General features: G+C 26.3%; 1 protein-coding gene across 2 annotated transcripts in view; it reads left to right on the forward strand.

Annotated features, from left to right (window-relative positions):
• LOC100209224 (tyrosine-protein phosphatase non-receptor type 13) overlaps nt 1-16,110 on the forward strand; it is a 64,509-nt gene extending 48,399 nt beyond the window's left edge. For both annotated transcript variants that reach the window (XM_065807589.1, XM_065807588.1), the window contains 15 exons: nt 3,180-3,236; nt 4,214-4,295; nt 4,651-4,706; nt 4,787-4,876; nt 4,988-5,044; nt 8,448-8,529; nt 8,628-8,683; nt 8,774-8,863; nt 11,863-11,919; nt 12,013-12,094; nt 12,667-12,797; nt 13,800-15,108; nt 15,208-15,288; nt 15,637-15,719; nt 15,796-16,110. In XM_065807589.1, the coding sequence (XP_065663661.1) occupies nt 3,180-3,236; nt 4,214-4,295; nt 4,651-4,706; nt 4,787-4,876; nt 4,988-5,044; nt 8,448-8,529; nt 8,628-8,683; nt 8,774-8,863; nt 11,863-11,919; nt 12,013-12,094; nt 12,667-12,797; nt 13,800-15,108; nt 15,208-15,288; nt 15,637-15,719; nt 15,796-15,945 (2,463 nt within the window). In that variant the 3' untranslated portion in view covers nt 15,946-16,110. The remainder of the gene's footprint in view (nt 1-3,179; nt 3,237-4,213; nt 4,296-4,650; nt 4,707-4,786; nt 4,877-4,987; nt 5,045-8,447; nt 8,530-8,627; nt 8,684-8,773; nt 8,864-11,862; nt 11,920-12,012; nt 12,095-12,666; nt 12,798-13,799; nt 15,109-15,207; nt 15,289-15,636; nt 15,720-15,795) is intronic.
• The last annotated feature ends 7,307 nt before the right edge of the window (nt 16,111-23,417 follow it).

Consider the following 23,417-nt stretch of genomic DNA (forward strand, 5'->3'; position numbering starts at 1 on the left):
CGTACCAATGATGCCAGTGATAATTACTGCCAGTGATAATTACTGCATCATGCCAGTGATAATTACTGTCATCATACCAGTGATATTACTATTTGAAATAAAAAAACTTAAGTTTTTTTATTTCAAATTAATATAATAAACATGTTTCAAACTTCTTATGTTTTAACCGTAAACTAATGTTTTAAAAATATAAGAAATAAAAGAAACAAAACATTCCCCAAACAGTAAAAAGTATATTAACTGTATAATGTTTGTTATTTAAGTCAGTTTCATTTTTTAAGCTTTATAATAATGTCAAATTACAATTCTATTGTGCGCTCTATTGTAAAACTTTTTCCATTAAATTATTATTATTAGTTTTAGTTGTCATCATTTTTTAAAATTATACTTAATTTAAAATTAAAAAAATTAAATTTAAGTTTTAGTCTTACACTGCGACCATTTTCTATAGGCACATGTGGATTATGTCTTAAAAACGTACTTAACTTTATTTTTATAGTGTATTTGAATAAATTATAAATAAAGTCAAAAAATAATTAAAATTATCAAAAAATAATATCAAGTTTGAAAAGAGGTCTATCATAAATGAATTAAATTCAAAAGATAGCTGACTATTTTCTATAGATGCAGTTCACATTTTTTAACATAACTATCAAAAAAAATGTTTTTATCACATTTTTAGTACTCGATTGGACCTCCTTTGCGCTCAATTACTTGATAAATTCGTTTTAGCATGTTCCCAACAAGTTTTCCAGCACTTTTGGCTCCATGTCCTTTGGTGCTTTATTCATTTTTGATCGTGCAATGTGTGGGCTGTCATTAAGAACTTTTCTAATCGTCCTCTTGCAAACATTTAAACCCAAATCTGACTTAATTGTTTTCTTAATTGTTTAAATTTTTTGATGAATTTGATGCAATTTGATGAATTTGATGCAAAAGTCGATCAATTCTGTGTTTTTCACGGCTTGAAACCTTAGATTTTTTTGGTTTCCTCTTGATTGTTGCATAATCTGTTGGATTTTTCAAGAAATTACGGATAACGTGATCTGATCTCTTCAATCTTCTAGTAATTTCTCAATTTGGAACTTTTTCTCGATGATAAGCCAATATTTGACCTTTTTCAATATCGGTAAGGACCTTTCCTTTCGACATTTGGTTAAGTTCAACTTAACTTTGACAAAATAAAAAATACTATAGAATATAAGTAATTTGTTCAAAACTTGTAAAAACTTTAGTGCGTCTATAGAAAATTGCTTGTCAAAACTCGTAAAAACTTTAGTGCCTCTATAGAAAATTGCCATGTAAATATTAAAAATTTAATTATTTTAATACAATCAAGACAATTAAAAGTACCAATCAAAAGTACCGTTAGAACAATTTTATTACCACTGTAACACTGTAAATCCGCTAAATTCTACATTTGTGATGTGCTGGGTACCCGATTCGGATCCGGTAGTTTGCATGTTTTTCTAGGTATCCGGAATCAGCCATTTTGTTGCTATACCCTAACACCGGGTATCTTAAAAGAAATTTTTAATAAACATAAACCTTAAGTGATGTAACTATTTGTTTTAGTGGTACATTGTGTCAAAATATTATTTACAGGATTGCTTTTAATTTAAACTTCAACCAATAAACTTCTTGATATCAGTCTAAAAGTGTTATGGAGTCAATTACCAAAAAGTCCTATTCACTCTATAAAGACACACTCACTCTATAAAGTCTCACTTAAAGTACACTCTATAAAGTCTCGCTTAAAGTTTTTTTTTTACATAAAAAAGAAACTGATTTATACAGATATAAAAATAGTAACGCAAATTGAAATAATTAGAGAATATAAAAGAAAAAAAAAGGAAAAAGAAATTTGAATAGGTTCTTTTTATTGTGAGATTTTTTCTCAAGAGAAATTTTAGTTAAACTTTAAATGAATAAGTTTGATACTTTAATTGAGTTGTGTAATTAAGTTGTGTAATTGAGTTGTGTAATTCACTTTTAAATGCAGTTTTTGTTTACAATAACTAAATGTTTACAATAGTTTAAAGTAAATAACTGTTTTCAATAAACATATAAGATTTCTAACATGTTTATTGTAAACAATCATTTAAAGATTCATTTAAAAATTATAATATATTTACTATATCAATATATACAAATATACAAGTATATTTCCTATTGAAATATTTTATAATCTTTTATTTTTCATAACATAAGTTTTAATTAATTAGCATATATTAGCAATTATTTAACAATAATTTACAAAAAAATATATATTATATAAAATAACACAACTAAAAAACAAAAATTAGTTAGCCAGAACAGTATTTTCGAAGTTGATAGAGTTAATTTTAATTTTAAAGCTCTTGATGTTTTTGGCATGACATCATATGGCAAGTTATGTCAAATATTAACAAACCTGAGGGAGAAAAAATATTTATGGACATTGAGTTTACACTTTAATTTGTTTAAATTTAAAACCTCAAGTGTAAATATAGTTGTTTACTAAAAACAAACTTGATTTGATAAAATTAAAAAAAATTGATTTAGGCAAACTTAAATAGCGCAAGTTATTTGTTATTTTGTGAAAATATTTCAGCTCTAGAGATTTGGCAAACAATTTTTTAAAATAAACCTGGCACTGGGTACCTAGACTTAGACCTGGTATATTTTTTTAGGTACCCAGAATCAGGGATTCGGCATAAACTAGTTCCGGCACATCTTTAATATATATATATATATATATATATATATATATATATATATATATATATATATATATATATATATATATATATATATATATATATATATAACAAATGAAGCTTGTCTCCTAATTAAAATTTTTTTCTCTTTTGACATTTCACTTTTCAAAGCTAAATAGATGCCACAAAATTTTAAAGAAATCTTATCATGTGATGGGTTACTGTCAGATGCTTTTATCATGATATGGTTTTGTTATTTGTGTTAAATGCATAAGTTGGTAAAATTATTAACTATTAGGTTTTATGATTCCTTTACGCATCTTTGACACCAATAGCTGCATTCTAAATACTGAATCTTTAATGTTGTTTTATCTTGGATATTGACAGTTCATTAGTGTTAAAGTGGAAGATTAATACAAAATTTTATTTTAAATTGTTTAATGCTATTGTGTGTTATTTTATCTAAATATTTTATTATAGGACGTATATAGTGTGGATTTAAAGAAGGGAGATGCTGGAATAGGTTTAAGCATAACTGTAAGTTGTTTAATTAGTTTTTATTTAAACTTTTTTTTTATTACTTAATTCTGGAAAACATATTATATAACAAAAATGCAATCCTTGTAAAAAAAATAATTTAATTTCTTATGAAATTTTTCTTTGTTACAAATATATAAAAGAATTTTAAAGTTTTGTTTATAAAGTTTTCATAATTTTTGTATGTTTTTTTTTTCATCTTATTTTTAAATTTTTAAAATCTATGTTCTAAAAAAAATATGCTTAAATTAAATTGCCTAATGTTAATATTAGTAAAAAGTTTTGTTTTTTTAAATCAATTAAATGAACTTAACATTTTCAATGGTTTCATATATAAAAAATATATAAATATATATATATATATTTTTTCAGATATGTTAAAGGTTATAATTTATTTTTTTAACTAAATTTATTGCACAGCCATCAAAAATTTCTTTATAAAATTTATTTTCATAAAGAACACTTAACATAATTCCTCTAATTTTTTTATTTTTTTTAAGTTTTTATATCCAACTTATATTAAATAATTTATATTCATTAATATTTTAACATGAAATTAAATTTATTAAATATTTTTAATAAAATTTCAATTTAATTATGGAATTCTCGTGTATAAATAAAAATTTTGGAATTCAGATATTTATATATATTTGTAATAGGTTACAAAAACATGCATAAAAGTGTAACAAGAATTTAAGGGACAACTTTTGTGTTTACAGTGCATAAAAACAATAGTAAATGGGGTATTTTAAATACTCGTTGACTACACTCCTGCGCTTTTTTTCCAAGAACTTTCAAGAAAGTTTGCCATTAATTTGTCAAGAGGTTTTAAAAGAATTTTAAAGTTTTCATTTATTAGTTTATGGTTTCTTTAAAATCAAATTTTAGTCTTGAATTTGTTTAAAGCAACTTGCATTGTTTTAACTTTTCACAAATTTGAAAAAAAATTTTTTTAATTTTTGTTCAAATTGTTGTAGGGAGGAGCAGAGTTTGGTGGAATTTTTGTTAAGGGACTTTTACCTGGTGGAATAGCTGATTCAATAAAAAAAATACAAAAAGGTAAGAATAAAAAAAGAAGTTAATAGTCATAAAAAAATAATAATCTTAAATAAAAGATTAAAAAAAAATTAAAAAGTTAAAAATAATAATGATTATAAAGTGATATAATAAATAAGGTAATAATAAAAAAAATTGAAAAATTGTTAAATTTCAAATTAACATAGTCAAAAGTTCAAATCAAATGTTACCCAGTCATGATATTACTACTAAAAAAGGTGTAAAAATAAAATCTATAATTATAAAACTAAAAATATAATATATATAAATATAAAACAACAAAAAGATTATTTAGAAAAAGTTTTTGAAATTTATGATATATAAGTACTATTTATGAATTTTTTGGTGAACATTAAAGGTGATCGTCTTTTGGAAGTAAATGGTACCAGCTTAAATGGACTTAACAAACAACAGGTTTATTTCAGATTTGTCTGTAGATTTATTTTTACCCCTAAAAGTTTACAAATTTAAAAAGCAAAAGAATTTTCTTTAAGGCATGCGAAATTTTGCAAAAAGCACCTGTAAATATCAACTTACTACTGGAGAAAAATGCAACATATGATGGTATTGTTATACCAGAATCAGTAGGATTTTTGTTCAATAATTTTTGGTTCAGATTTTTGTTAGTTGGTATTATTTTATTTTAATTTTGTTGTTATAGTTATACTCTTGTTGTTATATTCTTGTTGTTATAGGAATATTTCACAGTAGAGCTCCACAAAAAGAACAATGGCTATGGACTAAATTTGACTGTAAGTTTGGAGAATGACTAAATGAACGACTAAAGAACAAAGACTAAACTATAACCAAGGAAACTGAAACTCATAATTAGAGACAGATTTACATACATAGGATGAATCAACATGACAGCATCTTAAGAAACGAATGGTAACGGTATTTACAGTTTGTTATATTTTTTAATACAGTTTTGACAGTTGTTAACACAAAAAGTTGAGAGTGCATATTTCAAACTGTTTTAATGTTTTATTTCTTCATTCTTTTCCTGTTACATCTGTAACTTATAGATGTTACCTATTTCCCTCTTTATTTCATTTTAATGTTTTTTTTTTAACATAAAGTTCCTATTTTTCTTTTCTTTTTTTTATCATTTATGAAACCTTACATCCAATTTGGAACTTTATATCCCATACCATTAAATCCTCTTGTTTTTTTAACTTTGATAATTCTTTGAGGAAGCAATCACTACCATTAAATTTATGAGATTTGTTTTTTATTTATGATTTGTTTTTTAAATTTGGTTTTAGATTGTTTTTATTTGTTTATTAGAATTAGTGTTTATTATGAATTAATGGTTTAATTAATTTAATAACTTTACAGTTATAGCTTAACAGTTTTTTCTATTTTTAATAAAAGTCTATTTTTTCTATTTTTTCAAATAGAGAAACATCATATGGTGGAAATAATCATGATGACAAGTAGTTTTTTTTTTATGAGTTAAATAAGCAGCATTAAAAAATATTATGTTGACATGTCAATAAAAAACTTTGAAATAATTCTTGTGTTTCAAAGTATGTTTTCAGTTTATCAGTACTTATTAAGTTGAAACAAGTTTTAAGTTGAAAAATAACTAATTAAGTTGAAAAAAAAAGAGAGCTTGCGAGAAAGAATTTTTTTGTTTATTTTACAATAAAATAAACTAAATTTACAAAAAAAAGAAACTTTTAAATTTTAAATATTTTTTGCAATGTTAAAATGTGTATCATGTAATGTCTTTAAGATTATTGAATTCTTCCTTACCAATCATAGTATATAAATCCATTTCTTTGTTGTGCTCTCCACTTTCTTACTCAGGATTCTATTTTTTATCTCTATAAATCTCAAGTCTGTCCTTGTATAAAATACTGTTACCATATCTGGGGCAGATCTTCCAATGCCCTATCTTTTTTAGACATGGTGCAAAAATGCATTGTAAAACATAGTTGGATCATTTTCACATTGTCGCAATGTTGCTTCTCTTTTGCTTTTCTATAAATTTTAATGGTTGCTGCTCTAAAGAGCATATCTTGTTTAATCAAATTAGTTCTCTAATTTTATTGCACAAGATACTAAATACGTACTAATTTTATTGCACAAGACTATTAAAATAAGTTCTCGTGTTACTCGTCATTCAATTATCCTTTCAATTATCCGTCATTCAATTAGTTTTTTTCCTCGGATCAATTTTTCGCAATTTGCTTCCTTCATCTTGTTTTCCTGATTCATATAATTTGCAATCTTTTAAGTTATCTGTTAATCGTTATCTTGCTCTATAAAATTCATCCTTTCTCTTCTAGTAACTTCCAACTTTAATAGTGGTTGCTTGCAGCCTTTTTAAAAGTGAAGATGTTGAAAAAAAAATGTGCCTTATATTTATACCTTTAATGATGGCCAGAAATCAGAAACAATAGCTGTTCAATTTAATTAAAATGTTGTTTCTTGTTTACTTCGAATGATATGGAATATTTTTTAAAAACCAAACAGTTCATTTTTTGATATAAAACTTGTGAGCACTTTTGTTTTTGTATTAGGTATTATGTCATAGATGTTGTCATAGATGTTGTCATAGATGTTGTCATAGATGTTGTCATAGATGTCATAGATGTTGTCATAGATGTTGTCAAGCTAATTTTTTTAATAGACATTGCTTTTCTAAGTAACTTATAGAAAGAAAAAAAGTCTTCAAAATGTCACCAAAGCTGTTCATTGATGTTCTATTTTTTTTAATGTTTTTTTCTTTTTTTGACTTCATAAAAACATTAAATAAGCTCCCTTATAAAAGATGAAAATTTTTTAGTTTATATGAAGTAGCAAACAAAATTAGAATTTAAAATTCTTGGCATTGCCACATGCCAACCCTAATTTCAAGGGTTGTCAGTGAATGTCTGAACAGTGAATTGATGTTTGATTAGTAAATTGATGTTTAAACAGTTAAAAATATCAATTTATCATTATTGATATTTTTCAATTAAACTTGAGTTCAATTGAAAAATGACATTTTATGATGATTAATTAAACTTGAGTTTAATTGAAAAATGACATTTTATGATGATTAATTAAACTTAAGTTTAATTAATCATCATAAAATGAGAGATGCAGCTCTCTGACTTTTTGAATTTTTTTTCATAAATTCTCTCCTATTTTTTTCCACTTTTTTTTTAAGGGTTTATCAAATAAATCCATCAAAAACACATCAGTCCTCTTCATCATACTCAGTTCTTTGCATCAGCCTCAGTCCTTTGCATTCAGATTTTTGCAAGTTTAAAGTAAGAAAGTAAAAAATTTTTTTTGTCAAAAGTAATTCCATTTTTGGTATTTTGTAACATCAGCTTGACATCTTTTTGCAACAGACATGTTTGTGTCAATCATGTTCAAAAGTAAAAAACTAAAAGTTTAAACTGTGTAAAAAACACTAAAATGTAAAAATGTAAACCTTGAATATTAAAATGCAAAAATGTAGATTCAGTAAATTTACATCATTATTATTCTATCCAGCTATAAATGCCATAAGTATTTTTACCAAATCGACAATCACTGCTGTGCTCTACTCACTGCTGTGCTCAGCAGTTTTTTTTTACTAGTTCTATCTTATTGTACCATTTCATTGGCCAAACAAGAATTTGTTGTTCTCACACCTAACCTTAACACATTAATAATGAAATAATTTTAAATTCACAATTGTATTATCTTCTGTGGACATTTTATAAAAAAAAGATGGGAATATGAAAGTGTAAAAGTATTTATTAGTGTTTTTTTGTGTTTTTTGTCCTTGATAGTAGCAAACTATTGTCCTTGATAGTAGCAAACTATAGTCCTTGATAGTAGCAAACTATAGTCCTTGATAGTAGCAAACTATTGGAACATAATGAAAAAACAACTTTTTTCTGTAATAAAAATCCTTTCCTCAGTTAATGTATGTACGAAGCCCCATCAGCTCCCAATTTCAGTATAATGTCATCAGTATGCATTCTGTATTTATATATGTGTGTGTATATATAAATATATATATATATATATATATATATATATATATATATATATATATATATATATATGTATGTATGTATGTATGTATGTATGTATGTATATATATATATATATATATATATATATATATATAAAATATGATATAAGTCTTTTTTTTTTATTTTTTAAAAGGGCGGTCCTGAAATTGATGGTGTTTATGTCAAACAAGTTCAAAAAGACAGTGCAGCTGATCAAGATGGAAGAATAAGAAAAGGTTTTTGTTAATTTTACAAATTTTGTTTTAAAATTATTAATTTTTTTTGCTTATTTTGATTTCTATTGTGATAATTATTTTTCCATTTAATGATAAAGGTGATCGTTTGATAACAATCAATGGACGAAATGTTGAAAGCAGCACTAGACAAAAGGTAAGTTATATTGTAAACAATTTTTTAAATGATAAAATAATATTAAATTTTTTTTAAGTTTTTATCATTGTAATGGCTGTTTCTTTGCAGTGTACAGAAATGTTAAAACTAACTCAAGATATTGCTGTTCTTCTCATGGAACGATGTGTTGTCGGTGAGGATTTACCACCACTTGATACAGTAAGAAACTTTATTTTTAACTATAAAAGTATTAATAGCTACTTTCAATAATTTACAATGGAAGAATACAATAGAAAATATGAAGAAAAATGGTTAGCTTGTAAACTAAAATATAAGAAAGATAGTAAGAGGTAATGATGAAGGTGAAAAATAATGGTAGAAAAAATAAAGAAATGATTATGAAAATAAAAAGGAATGATAGGGAATATAAACTTGGATAATAATAAAGTTGACAGCAACTAAACAATAATATAAATTTTAATGAACCTGTTGTTGTTTATTTGGATTTTGTCAAATATAAAATATAAAAACACATGGTAATATTAGTACAAATATACAAATGAAATAAAATAAAAATTTGAAATTAAAAATTAAATTAAATATTAAAACATTAAATTTTTTCATTATTATATTTTTAAAAATATAATAATGAAAAAATTAATAATAACAATGCTTTCAATAAAAGAAGATCATTTATAATTGTTTGAAATAAACACAAGTCAAAAAAATACATAGCAATTTTAAAATAAATTTAGTGAAATAAAAACAACCAACATAACCAACATAAGATTTAAATCAACATAACCAAGATTTAAATTTATTTAAATTAAATGTTTAGAAATATTTTAAACATTTAATTTCAATTTGTTTTAATAAAGTAAATGTGTTTTATAAAGCACATTTACTTTATTAAAAATTTTTTTTTTTACAAATATTTTTTTTTTCAAATATTTTTTTTTTTACAAATATAAAAAAAATAAATCTGAATTTTTTTAGTTAAAATCTTTATTGCAACAATATAGATCTTCCTATATTTATGAACGGTAATATACTCAATAAGTCATCAACTCTTTGTCTTCTAGTATTAACTTTTACTTTCGATCTTTCTTGGAAACCATACATCAAATTGATTGCAAAATTAGCATCTACTAAGGTTGCATCTATTTATTGTTCTTGCAGGCTCGTCTTTACCCATGTCCAGCATAGGCAGCCGCTGCAGGGCCAGGGTTTTTGGAGAGGCCAGGCAACAAGAAATTATTGTTACTTTTTTTAAATAATTAAGAAAAAAAAAATTTTAATTAGTTAAAAAATAATAATAAATTATAAAAATTAAAAGGCAGAATATTCTTCTTTTTTTTTTTGAATCTGTTTTTTCTAGAATAAAAAAAGCAAAATGCAAAAACATAATAATTTTTTTGCATGCATGTCGAAGCAATAAAATACGCTGCTGTAATATATTTATAATATGATTTTTTAAGTTCCTAGTTGTCAATAGTGTTTGTATATTTATATATGTGAACTATGGACTAAAACTCCAATGTAGCTTTAAAAGAGCTGAATATTGGCAAAACGCATGAGCAGAACACTATAGTAGAAGCTAGTAGACTTCTCAAAAATGGAGTTAGCTGGAAACATGTCATGAAACCATCATGGTCATGTCATGAAACCATCATGGTCATATCATGAAACCATCATGGTCATGTCATTCGAAGCACAATTGTAAAAGGTTCAACAAATTGAACAAAATCAAGCTGTTGAATTGATATAAAAGTGGCCAATGAACTGTATGTTCTTTTTTTTTCAGAAAGTTTTATCAAGTTTTGAAAAATTTGAAAAAAAAAGCTATGATATTAGTGGTCACCCACAAATACTCAGTTGACTAGAAGCAAAAAAAAAAGCGCACAAACGTGAACAAGACAAATGAGCGTTTATTGAGGAATCAAACTTCACTGAACTTTTAGCTGAACTTAAAAAACAAAGGCAAGTTTAAGTTCTATTTCTTGTTTTAAATTCCTTGTTCGTCCTTTAATTTTATAAATCTACCTAAGCAATGCAAGCAATTTTTTTCCAAATGTCTGCTTTTTAACCTCTTCATTACTACTTTGATTAAAATTAATACCGGTGAAACCAGAAATCTAAATTATCTGGGTTTACTTTTGGTTATTCAACAATAAAAACTTAAATCTACATTTTCTAATGTCAATGTTGTTTCAAAGATGTTTCTTTACGCTGCTTTTAAAAATTACTGTTCTATCTTGCTTTATAAACTTCACTTTTACTCATCCAGTAACTTCCAACTCTAATAGTGGTTGCTTGCAGCCTTTTTGGAAGTGAAGATGATGGGAAAAAAGTAAAAAAATGTTCAACATCTTTTATAAAAAGAAATTGAATTTAAAAGTATTTTTAAAAATTTAAAAATACATATATATTTAGAACTGCGTTTTTTTGAACAATTTTAAATAATAACTCAGTAACTACTAGAAGTGATTTATGATTTTATTATAAATAATATTTATAACAAAAATTTAAAGACTTTATTATGAATAATATTTATAACAAAAATTTAAAGATTTTATTATGAATAATATTTATAACAAAAATTTAAAGATTTTATTATGAATAATATATAACAAAAATTTAAAGATTTTATTATGAATAATATATAACAAAAATTTAAGAAAATAAAACTTTTAAAACATGTTGAAATGTTTTTTAGCATTTCATAATTGTTCAAAATACTTTTTGGAAATAAAAAAAAGTTCAGAAAAATAACTTTTAATAAGCTCTAATCAAAAATTGTCTTTATATAATTAAACATTAAAATTTTTTAAACAAATTAAAAGTTTTAGATGAGATAATTATCTGAATTGAGCTTATTTCTCACGAATGTCATTATAATGCAAAATTTGCGAGTTAACAATGGCAATAACAAATATAGTTGCATAAATTCAATTAACTGTAAAAACTCTTTTTATAATGTTGCCAGAAAATAATGTTATTATTATGTCAATTGCGTTCTTCCTTAACTGTTCATTTTGATTGTTAAAGTAAATTTTAAATCTAGAAAGTTTACTAAATTTAAACTGTGTTTCAACAGTAGACAAACTAAAGGTTTTTTAAAGGTTTAACTACAGATTTTAGTGCTAAAATAAAATAGGTAAATTTCTTTATTTACACATTATTATAATATTTAAGATGCATCAACAATTTTTTTCCAGGTATTGACAGTTGTAAAGTTAACAAAATCTGTCAGTGGATTCGGAATCAGTTTGACTGTGAGAATTTTCTTTTGTAAGTTTTTGTTTTATAACTTTGTTTTTATGCTAAACTTAATTTTGCTATTTTTATGATTTTTTTCAATTGTCTAGGGTGGTCCTGAAATTGGTGGTATTTTTGTAAAAGCATTGATGCCTGGAGGGTGTGCTGAAAATGATGGGCATATTTTGATAGGTAATATTTTATTAAAAGAATTTTGTTTTAAATTCTAAACAATGTCTCTTACATCATTTTCATCATTTTTGATATTGTTTTATATTTAACTTTGCTGCCGCTCAAAAAAAAATATTTCTGACACTTTATGATCAATTGATAAAACACATTTTAATGTTGTTTTTTGTTTTTGTTTTTTTAAATTTAAAAATAAATTTTTTAATAAAATTTTATTTTTATTTTATATAAAATTAGTAAAAGTTTAATTTAAATTTTATTAGATTTTTATTATTTGATATCAAATAAGTAAATAGTTTTAATTTATAAATAAAATTATTCTAAAGCATTTCTTGTCCATAATCTAATCATCCATAAGAAAGAAATTTTTGAAATTGATGCTGATGTTAAAGTATTCATTACAATATTTTTTTTTTTAAATATGTTTTTTATAAATTTGCATAAATCTTTAATTGTTCTGATTATTTCTCTGGTTCCTTTTTTTAACAGTTATTTAAAAGTAATTGTATGCAATAAAATATCGAGTAAGGCAATTTTCTTTATTTTTTAAATATTAGATTTTAATTAAATATTAGGTGATCGTTTGGTTGAAATAAATGGTCAAAGTTTTGATAACCTGACTCGCCAACAAGCCACTGATCTTCTAAAAAACTCTCCTAATAATGCTACATTTATCTTAGAAAGATACAAAACTAAATTAAAAGAGGTATATTTGTTGTAGTTTTTTTTGTGGTTGTATTTATACTTATTATTTATTTATACTTATTACCTTTGTTATTTGGTTCCTTATTATGATTGAGTGTTATCTCTGCTAAATTGTTCCTTATTATGATTGAGTGTTATCTCTGCTAAATTGTTCCTTATTATGATTGAGTGTTATCTCTGCTAAATTGTTCCTTATTATGATTGAGTGTTATCTCTGCTAATTTGTTACTTATTATGATTGAGTGTTATCTCTGCTAAATTGTTCCTTATTATGATTGAGTGTTATCTCTGCTAAATTGTTCCTTATTATGATTAAGTGTTATCTCTGCTAAATTGTTATCTCTTCTGTACTGATGCTTACTTTGCCTGAGTTTTTACTTTATTTTTACAAAAGAATTTTTGATAAAAGCACAGTTCCACTTGATTTGGTATTAAATAGTACTTATGGAGTTCATTTTCCATCCATTGGGATCAATGGCTGGAAAATGAACTCCATAAGCACTATTTAATATCTCCAAATAGAGGCTATTTAGAAGGAAAAACTTGTAAAACTGTTTTAAAAAAAAGATTTGTCTCCAAAAAGCTTTGTGTTTAACACCCTTAAAATACTATGATTTTTAGAAGTTGAAAATTATATTGAAACTAAATTAAAAAAGAAAATTGTTTGAATCAAATTGTGAACTTAAATGCTATATTAGTTGTAAAAAACTTGTAAAAAAGAGATTTAAGAGTAGTGGATGTAAGGGTGGATTTTTTGATGAAAAATATGTTTAGACATATCAGCATTTAAATCTTGTAAAATTTATTATATTGATTTATTGTATTTATTTATTATCTTATTTTTTGTTTGTTTATTTTAAATCAATTTAGTTTTTATGATAAACTTATCTGGTTTTTTAAACAACCTTTAGTGGTTTCAAATTTTTGAATTAGAATGTTGCAATCTACAGAATGGAATAATGTTGCAATCTACATAATGAAATAAATTATATTTTATTTTTAGCAACCAGTAGTCCATCCTAGTACCATGTCTACTCCGACTCAGCCTAAACCATTACTTAGGCCTACAGAAAGACAATCACCACAAATTTGTGAACCCCATTTTGCATTTCCCTTATATAATGGTACCGCTCCTTCAGTTCCTCCACGCCATAATGCAAATGGTGGACCCGGAAGAGAAAGTGCATTCAAAAGATTTGAGCAGAGATTATCTGATACTTCACCACATAATTTTTATCCACATAGCAATGATGGAAATACTATTTCAAGTAGGCAAAGACTAAATTCTGTGGAAAAAGAAAATGTTGAAAGTTCTGCTTCATATAATACTGAATCAAACCAATTATACAACTTTTCTAAATTTCCAGAAAAAGAAAATGCAACTTCACCATTAGGTGTAGTGGATGGCCCTTTGCGAAAGTTTGTTTCTTCCCAAAACAATGACGACTCACCTCAAAGATTTATTCAAAAACTTTCGAAGTCAGTTGTTCCTCAAAATATGGACAATATTTTATCAGCTTCTCGTATTCCATTAGGACCTATTTCCTCTGCCATTTTTGGAGGAAATAGAGATGGTCGGAATGTACATGAACTTTTAGATCCTGAAATAACAAGGGAGCATATTGATGGGGTTCGTTTTGTCATTGATAACAACAATGATTCATTGTCAGGTGATGGCTACAACAGGTCAGGTGATGGCTACAACAGAGGTTCTATTGAACAAAGAGAAAATAACAATACTTATGAGCATATAAAAAGTCGAGCTTTATTGAATACTTCAAGTAACCAAATTTCAGCAGATGTTCATGTTAACACGCTCTCAAATAACACTTCTATGTCAAAATCTTATAAATGTATCAAACCCACTTCTGATATGGTAATGCAAGCAACAAAAGTTGAAAACAAGTTTTATCTTGCTAAAATTCCGGAAGAACACAAATCGCAACAAGCTCAGGTATTATCACCTCAAAATGCTAATTTTTCATTAAATCAAGATAATAAACCAACAGATAATAAATGTTTTGCAAAAGAAAAACAAGAACTAGTGAATGGCTCTGCAAAACCTACAGGTTTACAATGGATAAGTTTAAACTCAAATGACCTAAATATAAAACCGGAAAGCAAGAACTATGTTTCTCCTCGTGAAATTGATATTTCCAATTCCCCTAATTCACCGATTGGAAACATGCCAAAAAGTACCCAAAAAAGTGAAAGTGCAATTTCACGCTCTCCTCAACAACTTAGTTGTGATATACCAGTTCCATTTGCTTCAAGATTTAATAATACACCAACAGCAAAAAACAAACCTCCAGGTAAATATGCTGCTTAAAATTCTTTTTAAAGGTATAAAGTATTATAGTAATGCAGGCATTTTTTTTTTTTTTTCATTTTTCATATATCTATATTTATAGGAGATTTTGTGTTTGAAGTAACTTTACATAAAGGCAGAAATGGATTTGGAATGAACTTAGTTGGTGGAGGATCTGCTGACAGTAAGTTTTATAACAACAAAAGCATAAGAATTTGAAAAATTTATATATATATATATATATATATATATATATATATATATATATATATATATATATATATATATATATATATATATATATATATATATATAAATCAAAAAAACTGTTAAAAAATTACACACTACAATGAAACAAGTTCTGACGCCTAATAATAAATGAAGACATAATGAAAAAATAATTACCGGTGTCAAATGGTGAGAGAAGGGATTTATTTTTATGCTATATGTTTTGTTGACTTGGTTAAAACAATATTACTTGTTACTTGTTGTGTATTTTTATAAAATAATAACTTTATTACTTTAATGACAGATCCACTTAAAATAAAAAAAGTTGCTCCTGGGACTTCAGCGGAAGAATCAGGATTGCTCAGAGTTGGTGATATTTTACTTAAGGTTTGTTGCTTAATGAAATCTTTTTTTACCTACTACTGTTGTTATTGTTATTTTCATAGTTAAAATTCTGCTTCAGGTAAATGGTAAAAGCGTAGATCATCTTGTCGCAAAAGATGTTATCTCCATGTTAAGAGGATGTCAATCTGATGTTCAGCTTCTTTTAATGAGATGTGCTGGGCAAAGTGAATCGATTTCTTCTAATAATTTGTCATCTATAGGATTGTAGCATAAATGAATTTTTTGTTCAGCTTTTATAATTTATATTATATAATGTATATAATTTTATATCTGTGTTATGTTTGATTACAATATATATTATATTAACGAGTAATTCGTGCATATATTTTTTATATTCTGTAGATTTTATCTAAATAGTTGTTGTTTTTTTTAACACCTACGACTTTTAATTTTTTATCAATTGACATTTTTATTCTATTTATTTGCATATATAGATAAAATGAAAAAAGCAATAATAAAAAAAAACTTTAAAAAATGTTTAGGGTTAACCCATATCCATCATTATTTGTTTTGCGCTAAAAAAAATTACTTTTAAAAAATTTAAAATGTTTTTATTTAGAAAAAACTTAAATTTATTTTTAACTAATTTTATTTTGTTTGAAATTTGAACTTTTGAATTTTTTATATAATATTAGAGATTATAGCGATCAACGATCTTGGTTGTCCCCAACGATCTTGGTTGTCCCATATTTCATATCTTAGTCCCTAAATATATTTCATATAGGAGCATAAATTTAAAAAAAAAACCCAATTGTGTTAAGAACTTGTCTCAAGCAAATTTGCAGGCTATCGTAATTTATATGCTATTTAAACGTTGCTATTTCTTTTTCAGTTTTTATTTAACGTTTTTATTGTATAATTTATTTTATATTTCTTTATTTATTATCGTACAACTTATATACACTATAGTAGAAAATAAAAAAAATGAAATATAAAAAATATTTGTTAATTTGCGTCATAACGGTAGTAAGAAGACTACTTATTTCGACTTTTAGTTTTTAATTTTTTTTTTATTTTCTTGATAAATCATTTACATGTTTTTTTTTATAAGCATAACGCTTATAAGCATATGGAGGCTCAGATTTGGAAAAAAAATTAGCATATGTAACATATTCCTGAGCCTCAATAAACCATTTAAAAGATTTAAATTTTATTTAATCACAAATTTTAAATATATATTTCTAAATTTAAACCAACAATAACAACAAAAATCGAAGTTAATGTTTTGCAATGTAACGACTTTGATGAAGTCATTGTGTTACAATATCTAAACCTCAATACTTGAACAGAAAAACATATAGTTTAAGAGTCTGGAGTGTTTTATTTCTCTCTTTCTTTTTTTTTTCTCTCGCTTTTAATGTGTAGTTTATTTAATACCATATTCAAAATGTTTATTTTAAGTCTTATTTTCAGATACTGTTAAAAAATAGTAATAATTATGTCAAAGAGAATAAAGAGAAAGCATCCTACATTGGCAGCGTTTGGTTTCACAAAAAAATGTTATGCACAGAGGAGAAATGAGTGCAATCCGATTGCCGTTATAAGCTGTTGAAACTAGTGTTGAATGCGAACATTGCAAAAATTATTTAAAAGCCAACAAGGACTAGCTTTTCATGTTAAAGTTATTCATGGAATTAGCAAACAAGATTGTAAACATTCACAATCACAAGTTCTTTAATGTAATGAAGAACTTATTACTCTAGCAGTGAAAGATGTGCTCAATAACATAGTCAACAAAGTTATTAGTTGTTGTTAATGCAATGAAAAAAAGTGAAGAGTCTAGCAAAATAGTTGGTAAGAAACGCCACCAATATACTGCTGCCTTTAAAGCAGAAGCAATTAACGCCTATGGTTATGAATCAAATCAAGAAACTACAGCAGAGTCGTTTGGTGTAACACAAAGTCAGATTTCGCGATGGCTTAAAAAATATCAGAAAAAAGTCAAAATCTGAACAGGTTCTAAAGATCCAAGTTACGACAAAAAATGGGGACGGTACTAACCCGGACAAAAGCTCAATGTTGACCAGAGCCCAACTCCCTTTGTTGTTCATGGTAAGAAAACTTATGAGTTTGTACCCAAGGGTCAACGTGCAACACATTATACATGGATCTAAAACCGGGCTCAGAATTGCAAAAAAGGGAATGTTCCCTTTAAATTATGTTTCGGCCAGAAGGAGAGCAACCAAAGCTAGCCATCATTTTTAGAGGTCAAGGAAAACGCATTTCAAAAGACGTAAAGTTAGCATGACACAAAATATTCACGTTTACTTCCAACAAAATGCTTGGTTAGACCAAAACATTTCTAAGCACTGGTGTGATAAAACACTCTTTCCATTTGTCCAAGAACAAAAGCTTGATAAATTTGTTCTTTTGCTGGAAAATTTGAATGGACAGATGCAGGAGGATTTTAAAGATGCTGTGGCTGCTGCTAAAGGATTTCTCTACTTGACCTTTGCCAACCAGTTGACGCAGGATATGCTGCCACTCTAAAAAGACCTATTGCCATTGAACATCAAAAATGGCTTGATAGAGACAATTATTCTGATAAATGGTTCAGTAATGAAATGCCCTACACTGCAACAAAAAAAACGAATTTTGATTACACATTAGGTAGAGGAAGCAGGAAAAGCTTTAAGCACTTCGAAGTATGACGAGCAAAGGAAGAAATGTTAGACTATGACTGGGTGTTTAATGACTTCTGATGGCTCAGAAGATTCGCTTGTTAAACCAGAGGGCCTTAATAGTTACAAAGTGCCCCCACCATCCAGTACTGATCCTGGCAGTGATCAACCCATAGGAAATCAGGGTGATATTCAACCGGTGGAGGTAGATGATGCTATAAATGAAGATGCCAACAAAGTTCTTCCAGAAGACACCTTTATTGGTCCGGACGAGAAGGAATGCGAAGTTCATATCTTTGATTTCATTGATAACATTTGTATATAGTATATATGTTTTATTTTTTATTATTATATTATAACATTAATTCAGCTACATTAAAACCAAAGCAAATACAGAGCAAGTCAACTTTTTATTTTTCTTATACCCATTAACCTTTAGTAACGCGCACTCTTTTAGAAAGCATTGAAATAAGCATACTTTATTAGAAATATGCTTAAGCATAATTTTGAGCCTCTTTTTGCTTAAGCATACCCGAGCCTGTTTCAGAAATTTCATACGCTTATAAAAAAAAAAGCACGTAACTAATTTTGTATATATATTTAATATTTTGTATATATATTTAATAAAACATTAAAAAATATCAATTTTTTAGTGATTATATGTGAGAACATATAAACACAATAAAAAAATTTCAAAAAATATTGGCATACAAAGCCTAAAAGAGTTACTAAATCAAAACTGTTTATTAATATTTATATTAATTTATTACTTGATTTAAATTTTTTCGTCGAGAATCAAACCTAGAAACGTCAATGATTACTATCTAATTATGTTAGAGTTGCCAAATGTAAAGATTGTGAATGTTTTAATGGAATGTTTTCTCTCTCGTGAAATCTATGAAAAAAAGGTTTTGTTTTATTTGTTTAGGCACCAACTTATCCTTAAATGACTTAAGGATAAAAACATAAACTTATAAAAATGTATGTGAGATCTTCAGCATTAGATTCTAATTCAATTCAGTTGTATTCTGAAACAATAAGTTGTAAAATCTTAAGGGCATTTACAAATAGTATATATATATATGTATAGTAAATGCATACAATATTACAATAGTCTATAATAAATACATACAACATTACAATTACATACAAAATTACAAAGATGAATAATATTATTAATAAAAAGAAGAATAGTAATAATAATAAAACTAGAAACTGTAATATTAGATATTAGTAATTATTAATTACTAATTTATAATTATTGGGTTGGTAACTAAGTAATTGCGGATTTCATTCATAGATGGCTTTAGTTGAATTTTCAGGTTTGCTGACGTAATCAAAATGTCAAACACATTTTGTTATTTGATAGTTGGTACTTCAACTGTCAATCAGTAAATCGGTTGTGTAGTTTTTGTTTGGCGCTGTTAAAAATGGAAAATCAAAACGAACATTTTCGTCATATTTTACTTTTTTATTTCCGGAAAGGAAAAAACGTATTGCAAGCTCACAAAAAGTTATGCGCTGTTTATGGTGACGAAGTTTTAAAAGAACAGCAGTGTCAAAATTGGTTTGCCAAATTTTGTTCTGATGATTTGTCACTCAAAGATGAAAAACGCTCCGGTCGTCCAGTTGAAGTTGATGACAGCCAAATCAAAACAATAATTGATTAGGATCGTCACAGTACATCACGTGAGATTGCAGAGAGGCTTCATGTATCACATACATGCATTGAAAATTGCTTAAAATAACTTTGTACAAAAACTATAACTTATAACCGCTTAAAACAACTATGTACAAAAACTCTATATATGGGTTCCTCATGAACTGAAAGAAAATCATTTAACACAACGCATTAACATCTGCGATATGTTAAAGAAACGTAATGAAAATAATCCATTTTTAAAACGGTTGATATCTGGTGATGAAAAATGGATTATTTACAACAATGTTAGTCGGAAAAGATCGTGGAGCAAGTCAGGTGAACCAGCTAAAACAACATCAAAAGCTGATATTTATCAAAAAAAAGTTATGTTATCAGTTTGGCGGGATTACAAAAGAATTGTCTACTTTCAACTTTTACCACCCAGTCGAACAATCAATTCAGATGTCTACATTGAACAACTAACAAAATTAAACAATGCAGTTGAAGCTAAGCGGCCCGAATTGACAAATCGAAAAGGTGTTGTATTCCATCATGACAATGCAAGACCACACACATCTTTGGTCACTTTGGTCAGGATGTTTTGCCACATCCACCATATAGTCTTGACCTTGCAACATCTGATTACTTTTTATTTCAATCTTTGCAAAACTCCTTGAATGGTAAAAATTTCAATAACGATGATGACGTCAAAATCTGTTTTTTTGCTGATGATAACCAGAAGTTTTATGAACGTGGAATTATGATGCTGCCTGAAAGATGGCAAAAAGTCATTGCTCAAAATGGGCAATACATTACAGAATAAAGTTATTTTGTTCCATGAAAAAATTGTCTTTTATTTTCTAAAAAAATCCAACATTACTTAGTTGTCAACCCAAATATATTTATAAATATTAAACATTTAATAAATGATAAGAATCGGACTTATAGTAACAATAATTATAGTATTAATAATACTGATAACAATAAATACAATAAGAAGAATCGTGTAAGCAGAACAGGAAACAAGTTGAACACGAGGAATTATTTTGTAATAATAATAGAATGATAGTGCTAAAATATACTGTTCTCGATAACTGGAACTTCCAAGTGACTAAGGAAAATGGTTCGATTCAACGAATGTTCAACTAAAGCGAATTCTCGTTAAGTCGAACTTTGGCTGAATGAGATATTAGTTCGAGTTAAAACGTTGAAGTATATACATTAAATTTTCACCATTATACTAATGTATAATGATGTAAATTTAATGTTTATACTTTAGCATTGTATGAATATACGGGATTGTTCACAGATTTATGCAGTACAGTCAAATGATAATATAACCTTAAAAAAGTCAAGAGATAAATAAATGTTAAGCGACACAATGACTTTCTAATCACTTGGTACTCAAATTCCGTCAAAGGTAGCGGTTTTTTATTTGGAAATTTATTAAACTTTTAACGTTTTTATGATGATTTATCTTTTAACAGTTGTATTATAGCATTATTTTACGTCTGATAACAAGATCTAAATACAACGAAAAAATAAAGTAAATATTAGACTACGATTGTTTATGTTTTATATGGAATGACTTCTTTTTTTTAAAAAAAATTTAATTTTATCAATATTTCTAATATAAAATATATAATATAATATACAAAATGTTCGAGAAATTTGTTAAAAGGGGACGAAAAAACGGTTTGAATTAACGAAGTTCAAGTTATCAGAAATGTGACCAAGCCGGAGAATTTTATTAGTAATTGGTTAGACGATTTTAAGGGACCAAATAAATTCGAGTTCGAAATAATAAAAGTTCGAGTTAACTGGAGTTTGACTTACCGCGATTTAACGGTATTATTTTTTAAGCATTCTTCTGTAAATTAGATAATCTTTAAAATATATGGGAGCAGATTTGTTCCCAAACCTCTCATGCATACCTAAGATGTGATTCGAAAAAAGCATAGTATATGTTGTAAGAGTTTTAAGATTGACATAGTGACAAATTTTAGCATTCCATTTGATCTACATAGTTTTCTTGCTGGGTATTTAAGATGATGTAAAAAATATTAATTTGAATCAATTTTTATTCCAAGATACCTTAAGGAGATAACCGGATTGATTTTTTGATCGCTTAATCTGTGATTTAGTTGTTTATTGATTTTAGATTGTCTTGATTTAATGTAAAAATTTCAGTTTTACTAGTATTCAGTGACAGTTTGTTAGACATGAAACTAAATGTGATAGATAATGATTAACGCACTTGTTTAATTATATAACGATTTGTTGATTACAAACAAGTTGATGTCACCGGCAAAATGGTAAGAAGTTGTCTTATTTTGATAATAAATTAAGATCAATCATGAGGCCTGGAAAAGCAATGGCCCCAATACGGAGTCTTAAGGTACATCAGTATAGTGCAATTTACTAAAGAAGATATTTTATTATTAATAGTGACAAATTGAAATCTATCATAAAGATATGAAGTGAAAAAATTCCTCTAATACCGTTGTGTTCCAATATACTTAGGAGGAAAATATGATTAACAATGTCAAATGTTTTCTTTAGATCAACAAACACACCGCAAGCGAAAAGTTTATTGTCAAGAGTTTTTCTGGTAACCTCAGCATTTTCAATAAGTGCATGAGTTGTAGAATGCTTGCAGCGAAACCCAAATTAGTATTTATAAAGATATTGATATTTATGTAAAAGGTTTTCTGCTATCCATAGCTTCTTTAAATGTTTTACCTATGCTTGAAAGAAGCGAAATTGGGCAATAATTAGTGTGGTCCATTAGAGAGTCTTTTTAATGAAGTGGAATAACTTTTGCTACTTTAAAGACACGAGGAAGAAGTCCATTTCAAAAGAATTATTTATCATTATTCAGAGATAATATAAGAAACAAGTTTGAGAAGAAATGTGGGAATACCATTGAGAGCCAAACTTTTTTTATTAGGTAGTTTTTTAATTAAATTTGATAAACTTTATTTTTAGTGACTGGATCTATAAAAAAGGAGGTATTATTTTTATTAATTAAACAGTCTGTAAAAATATATTAAGTAAAAATTTTTTTGTTAAAACCTTTGTTGAGTAGCTACTTGAATTGTTGATTTGCTACTTTTAATTTTCATTTGTCAGTCTGCATTACAGATGTCCTGAATAAATTTTTTTAATCAAAATTGTGGAAGGTTTGTTTGAAAGATATTGTCTATTTTTTGGGAATATAAGGAATGCAGATAAATTACCAGAAATTGATATCGTAAGATTGCTTGAAATTAGGTCAGGAGTTTGGAAAATTATAAAAATGTTATCAATGAGAGTCTTAGATGTAGCAGTAATACGTGTAGATTGAATTATAAAAGAAAAAAAAAGAATAAAAACATAATGTATCAAGATAACTAAAGATAACTAAAGATAGCTTTC

This window comes from Hydra vulgaris, chromosome 10 (assembly GCF_038396675.1).
Source record: "Hydra vulgaris chromosome 10, alternate assembly HydraT2T_AEP".
Lineage (NCBI taxonomy): Eukaryota > Metazoa > Cnidaria > Hydrozoa > Anthoathecata > Hydridae > Hydra > Hydra vulgaris.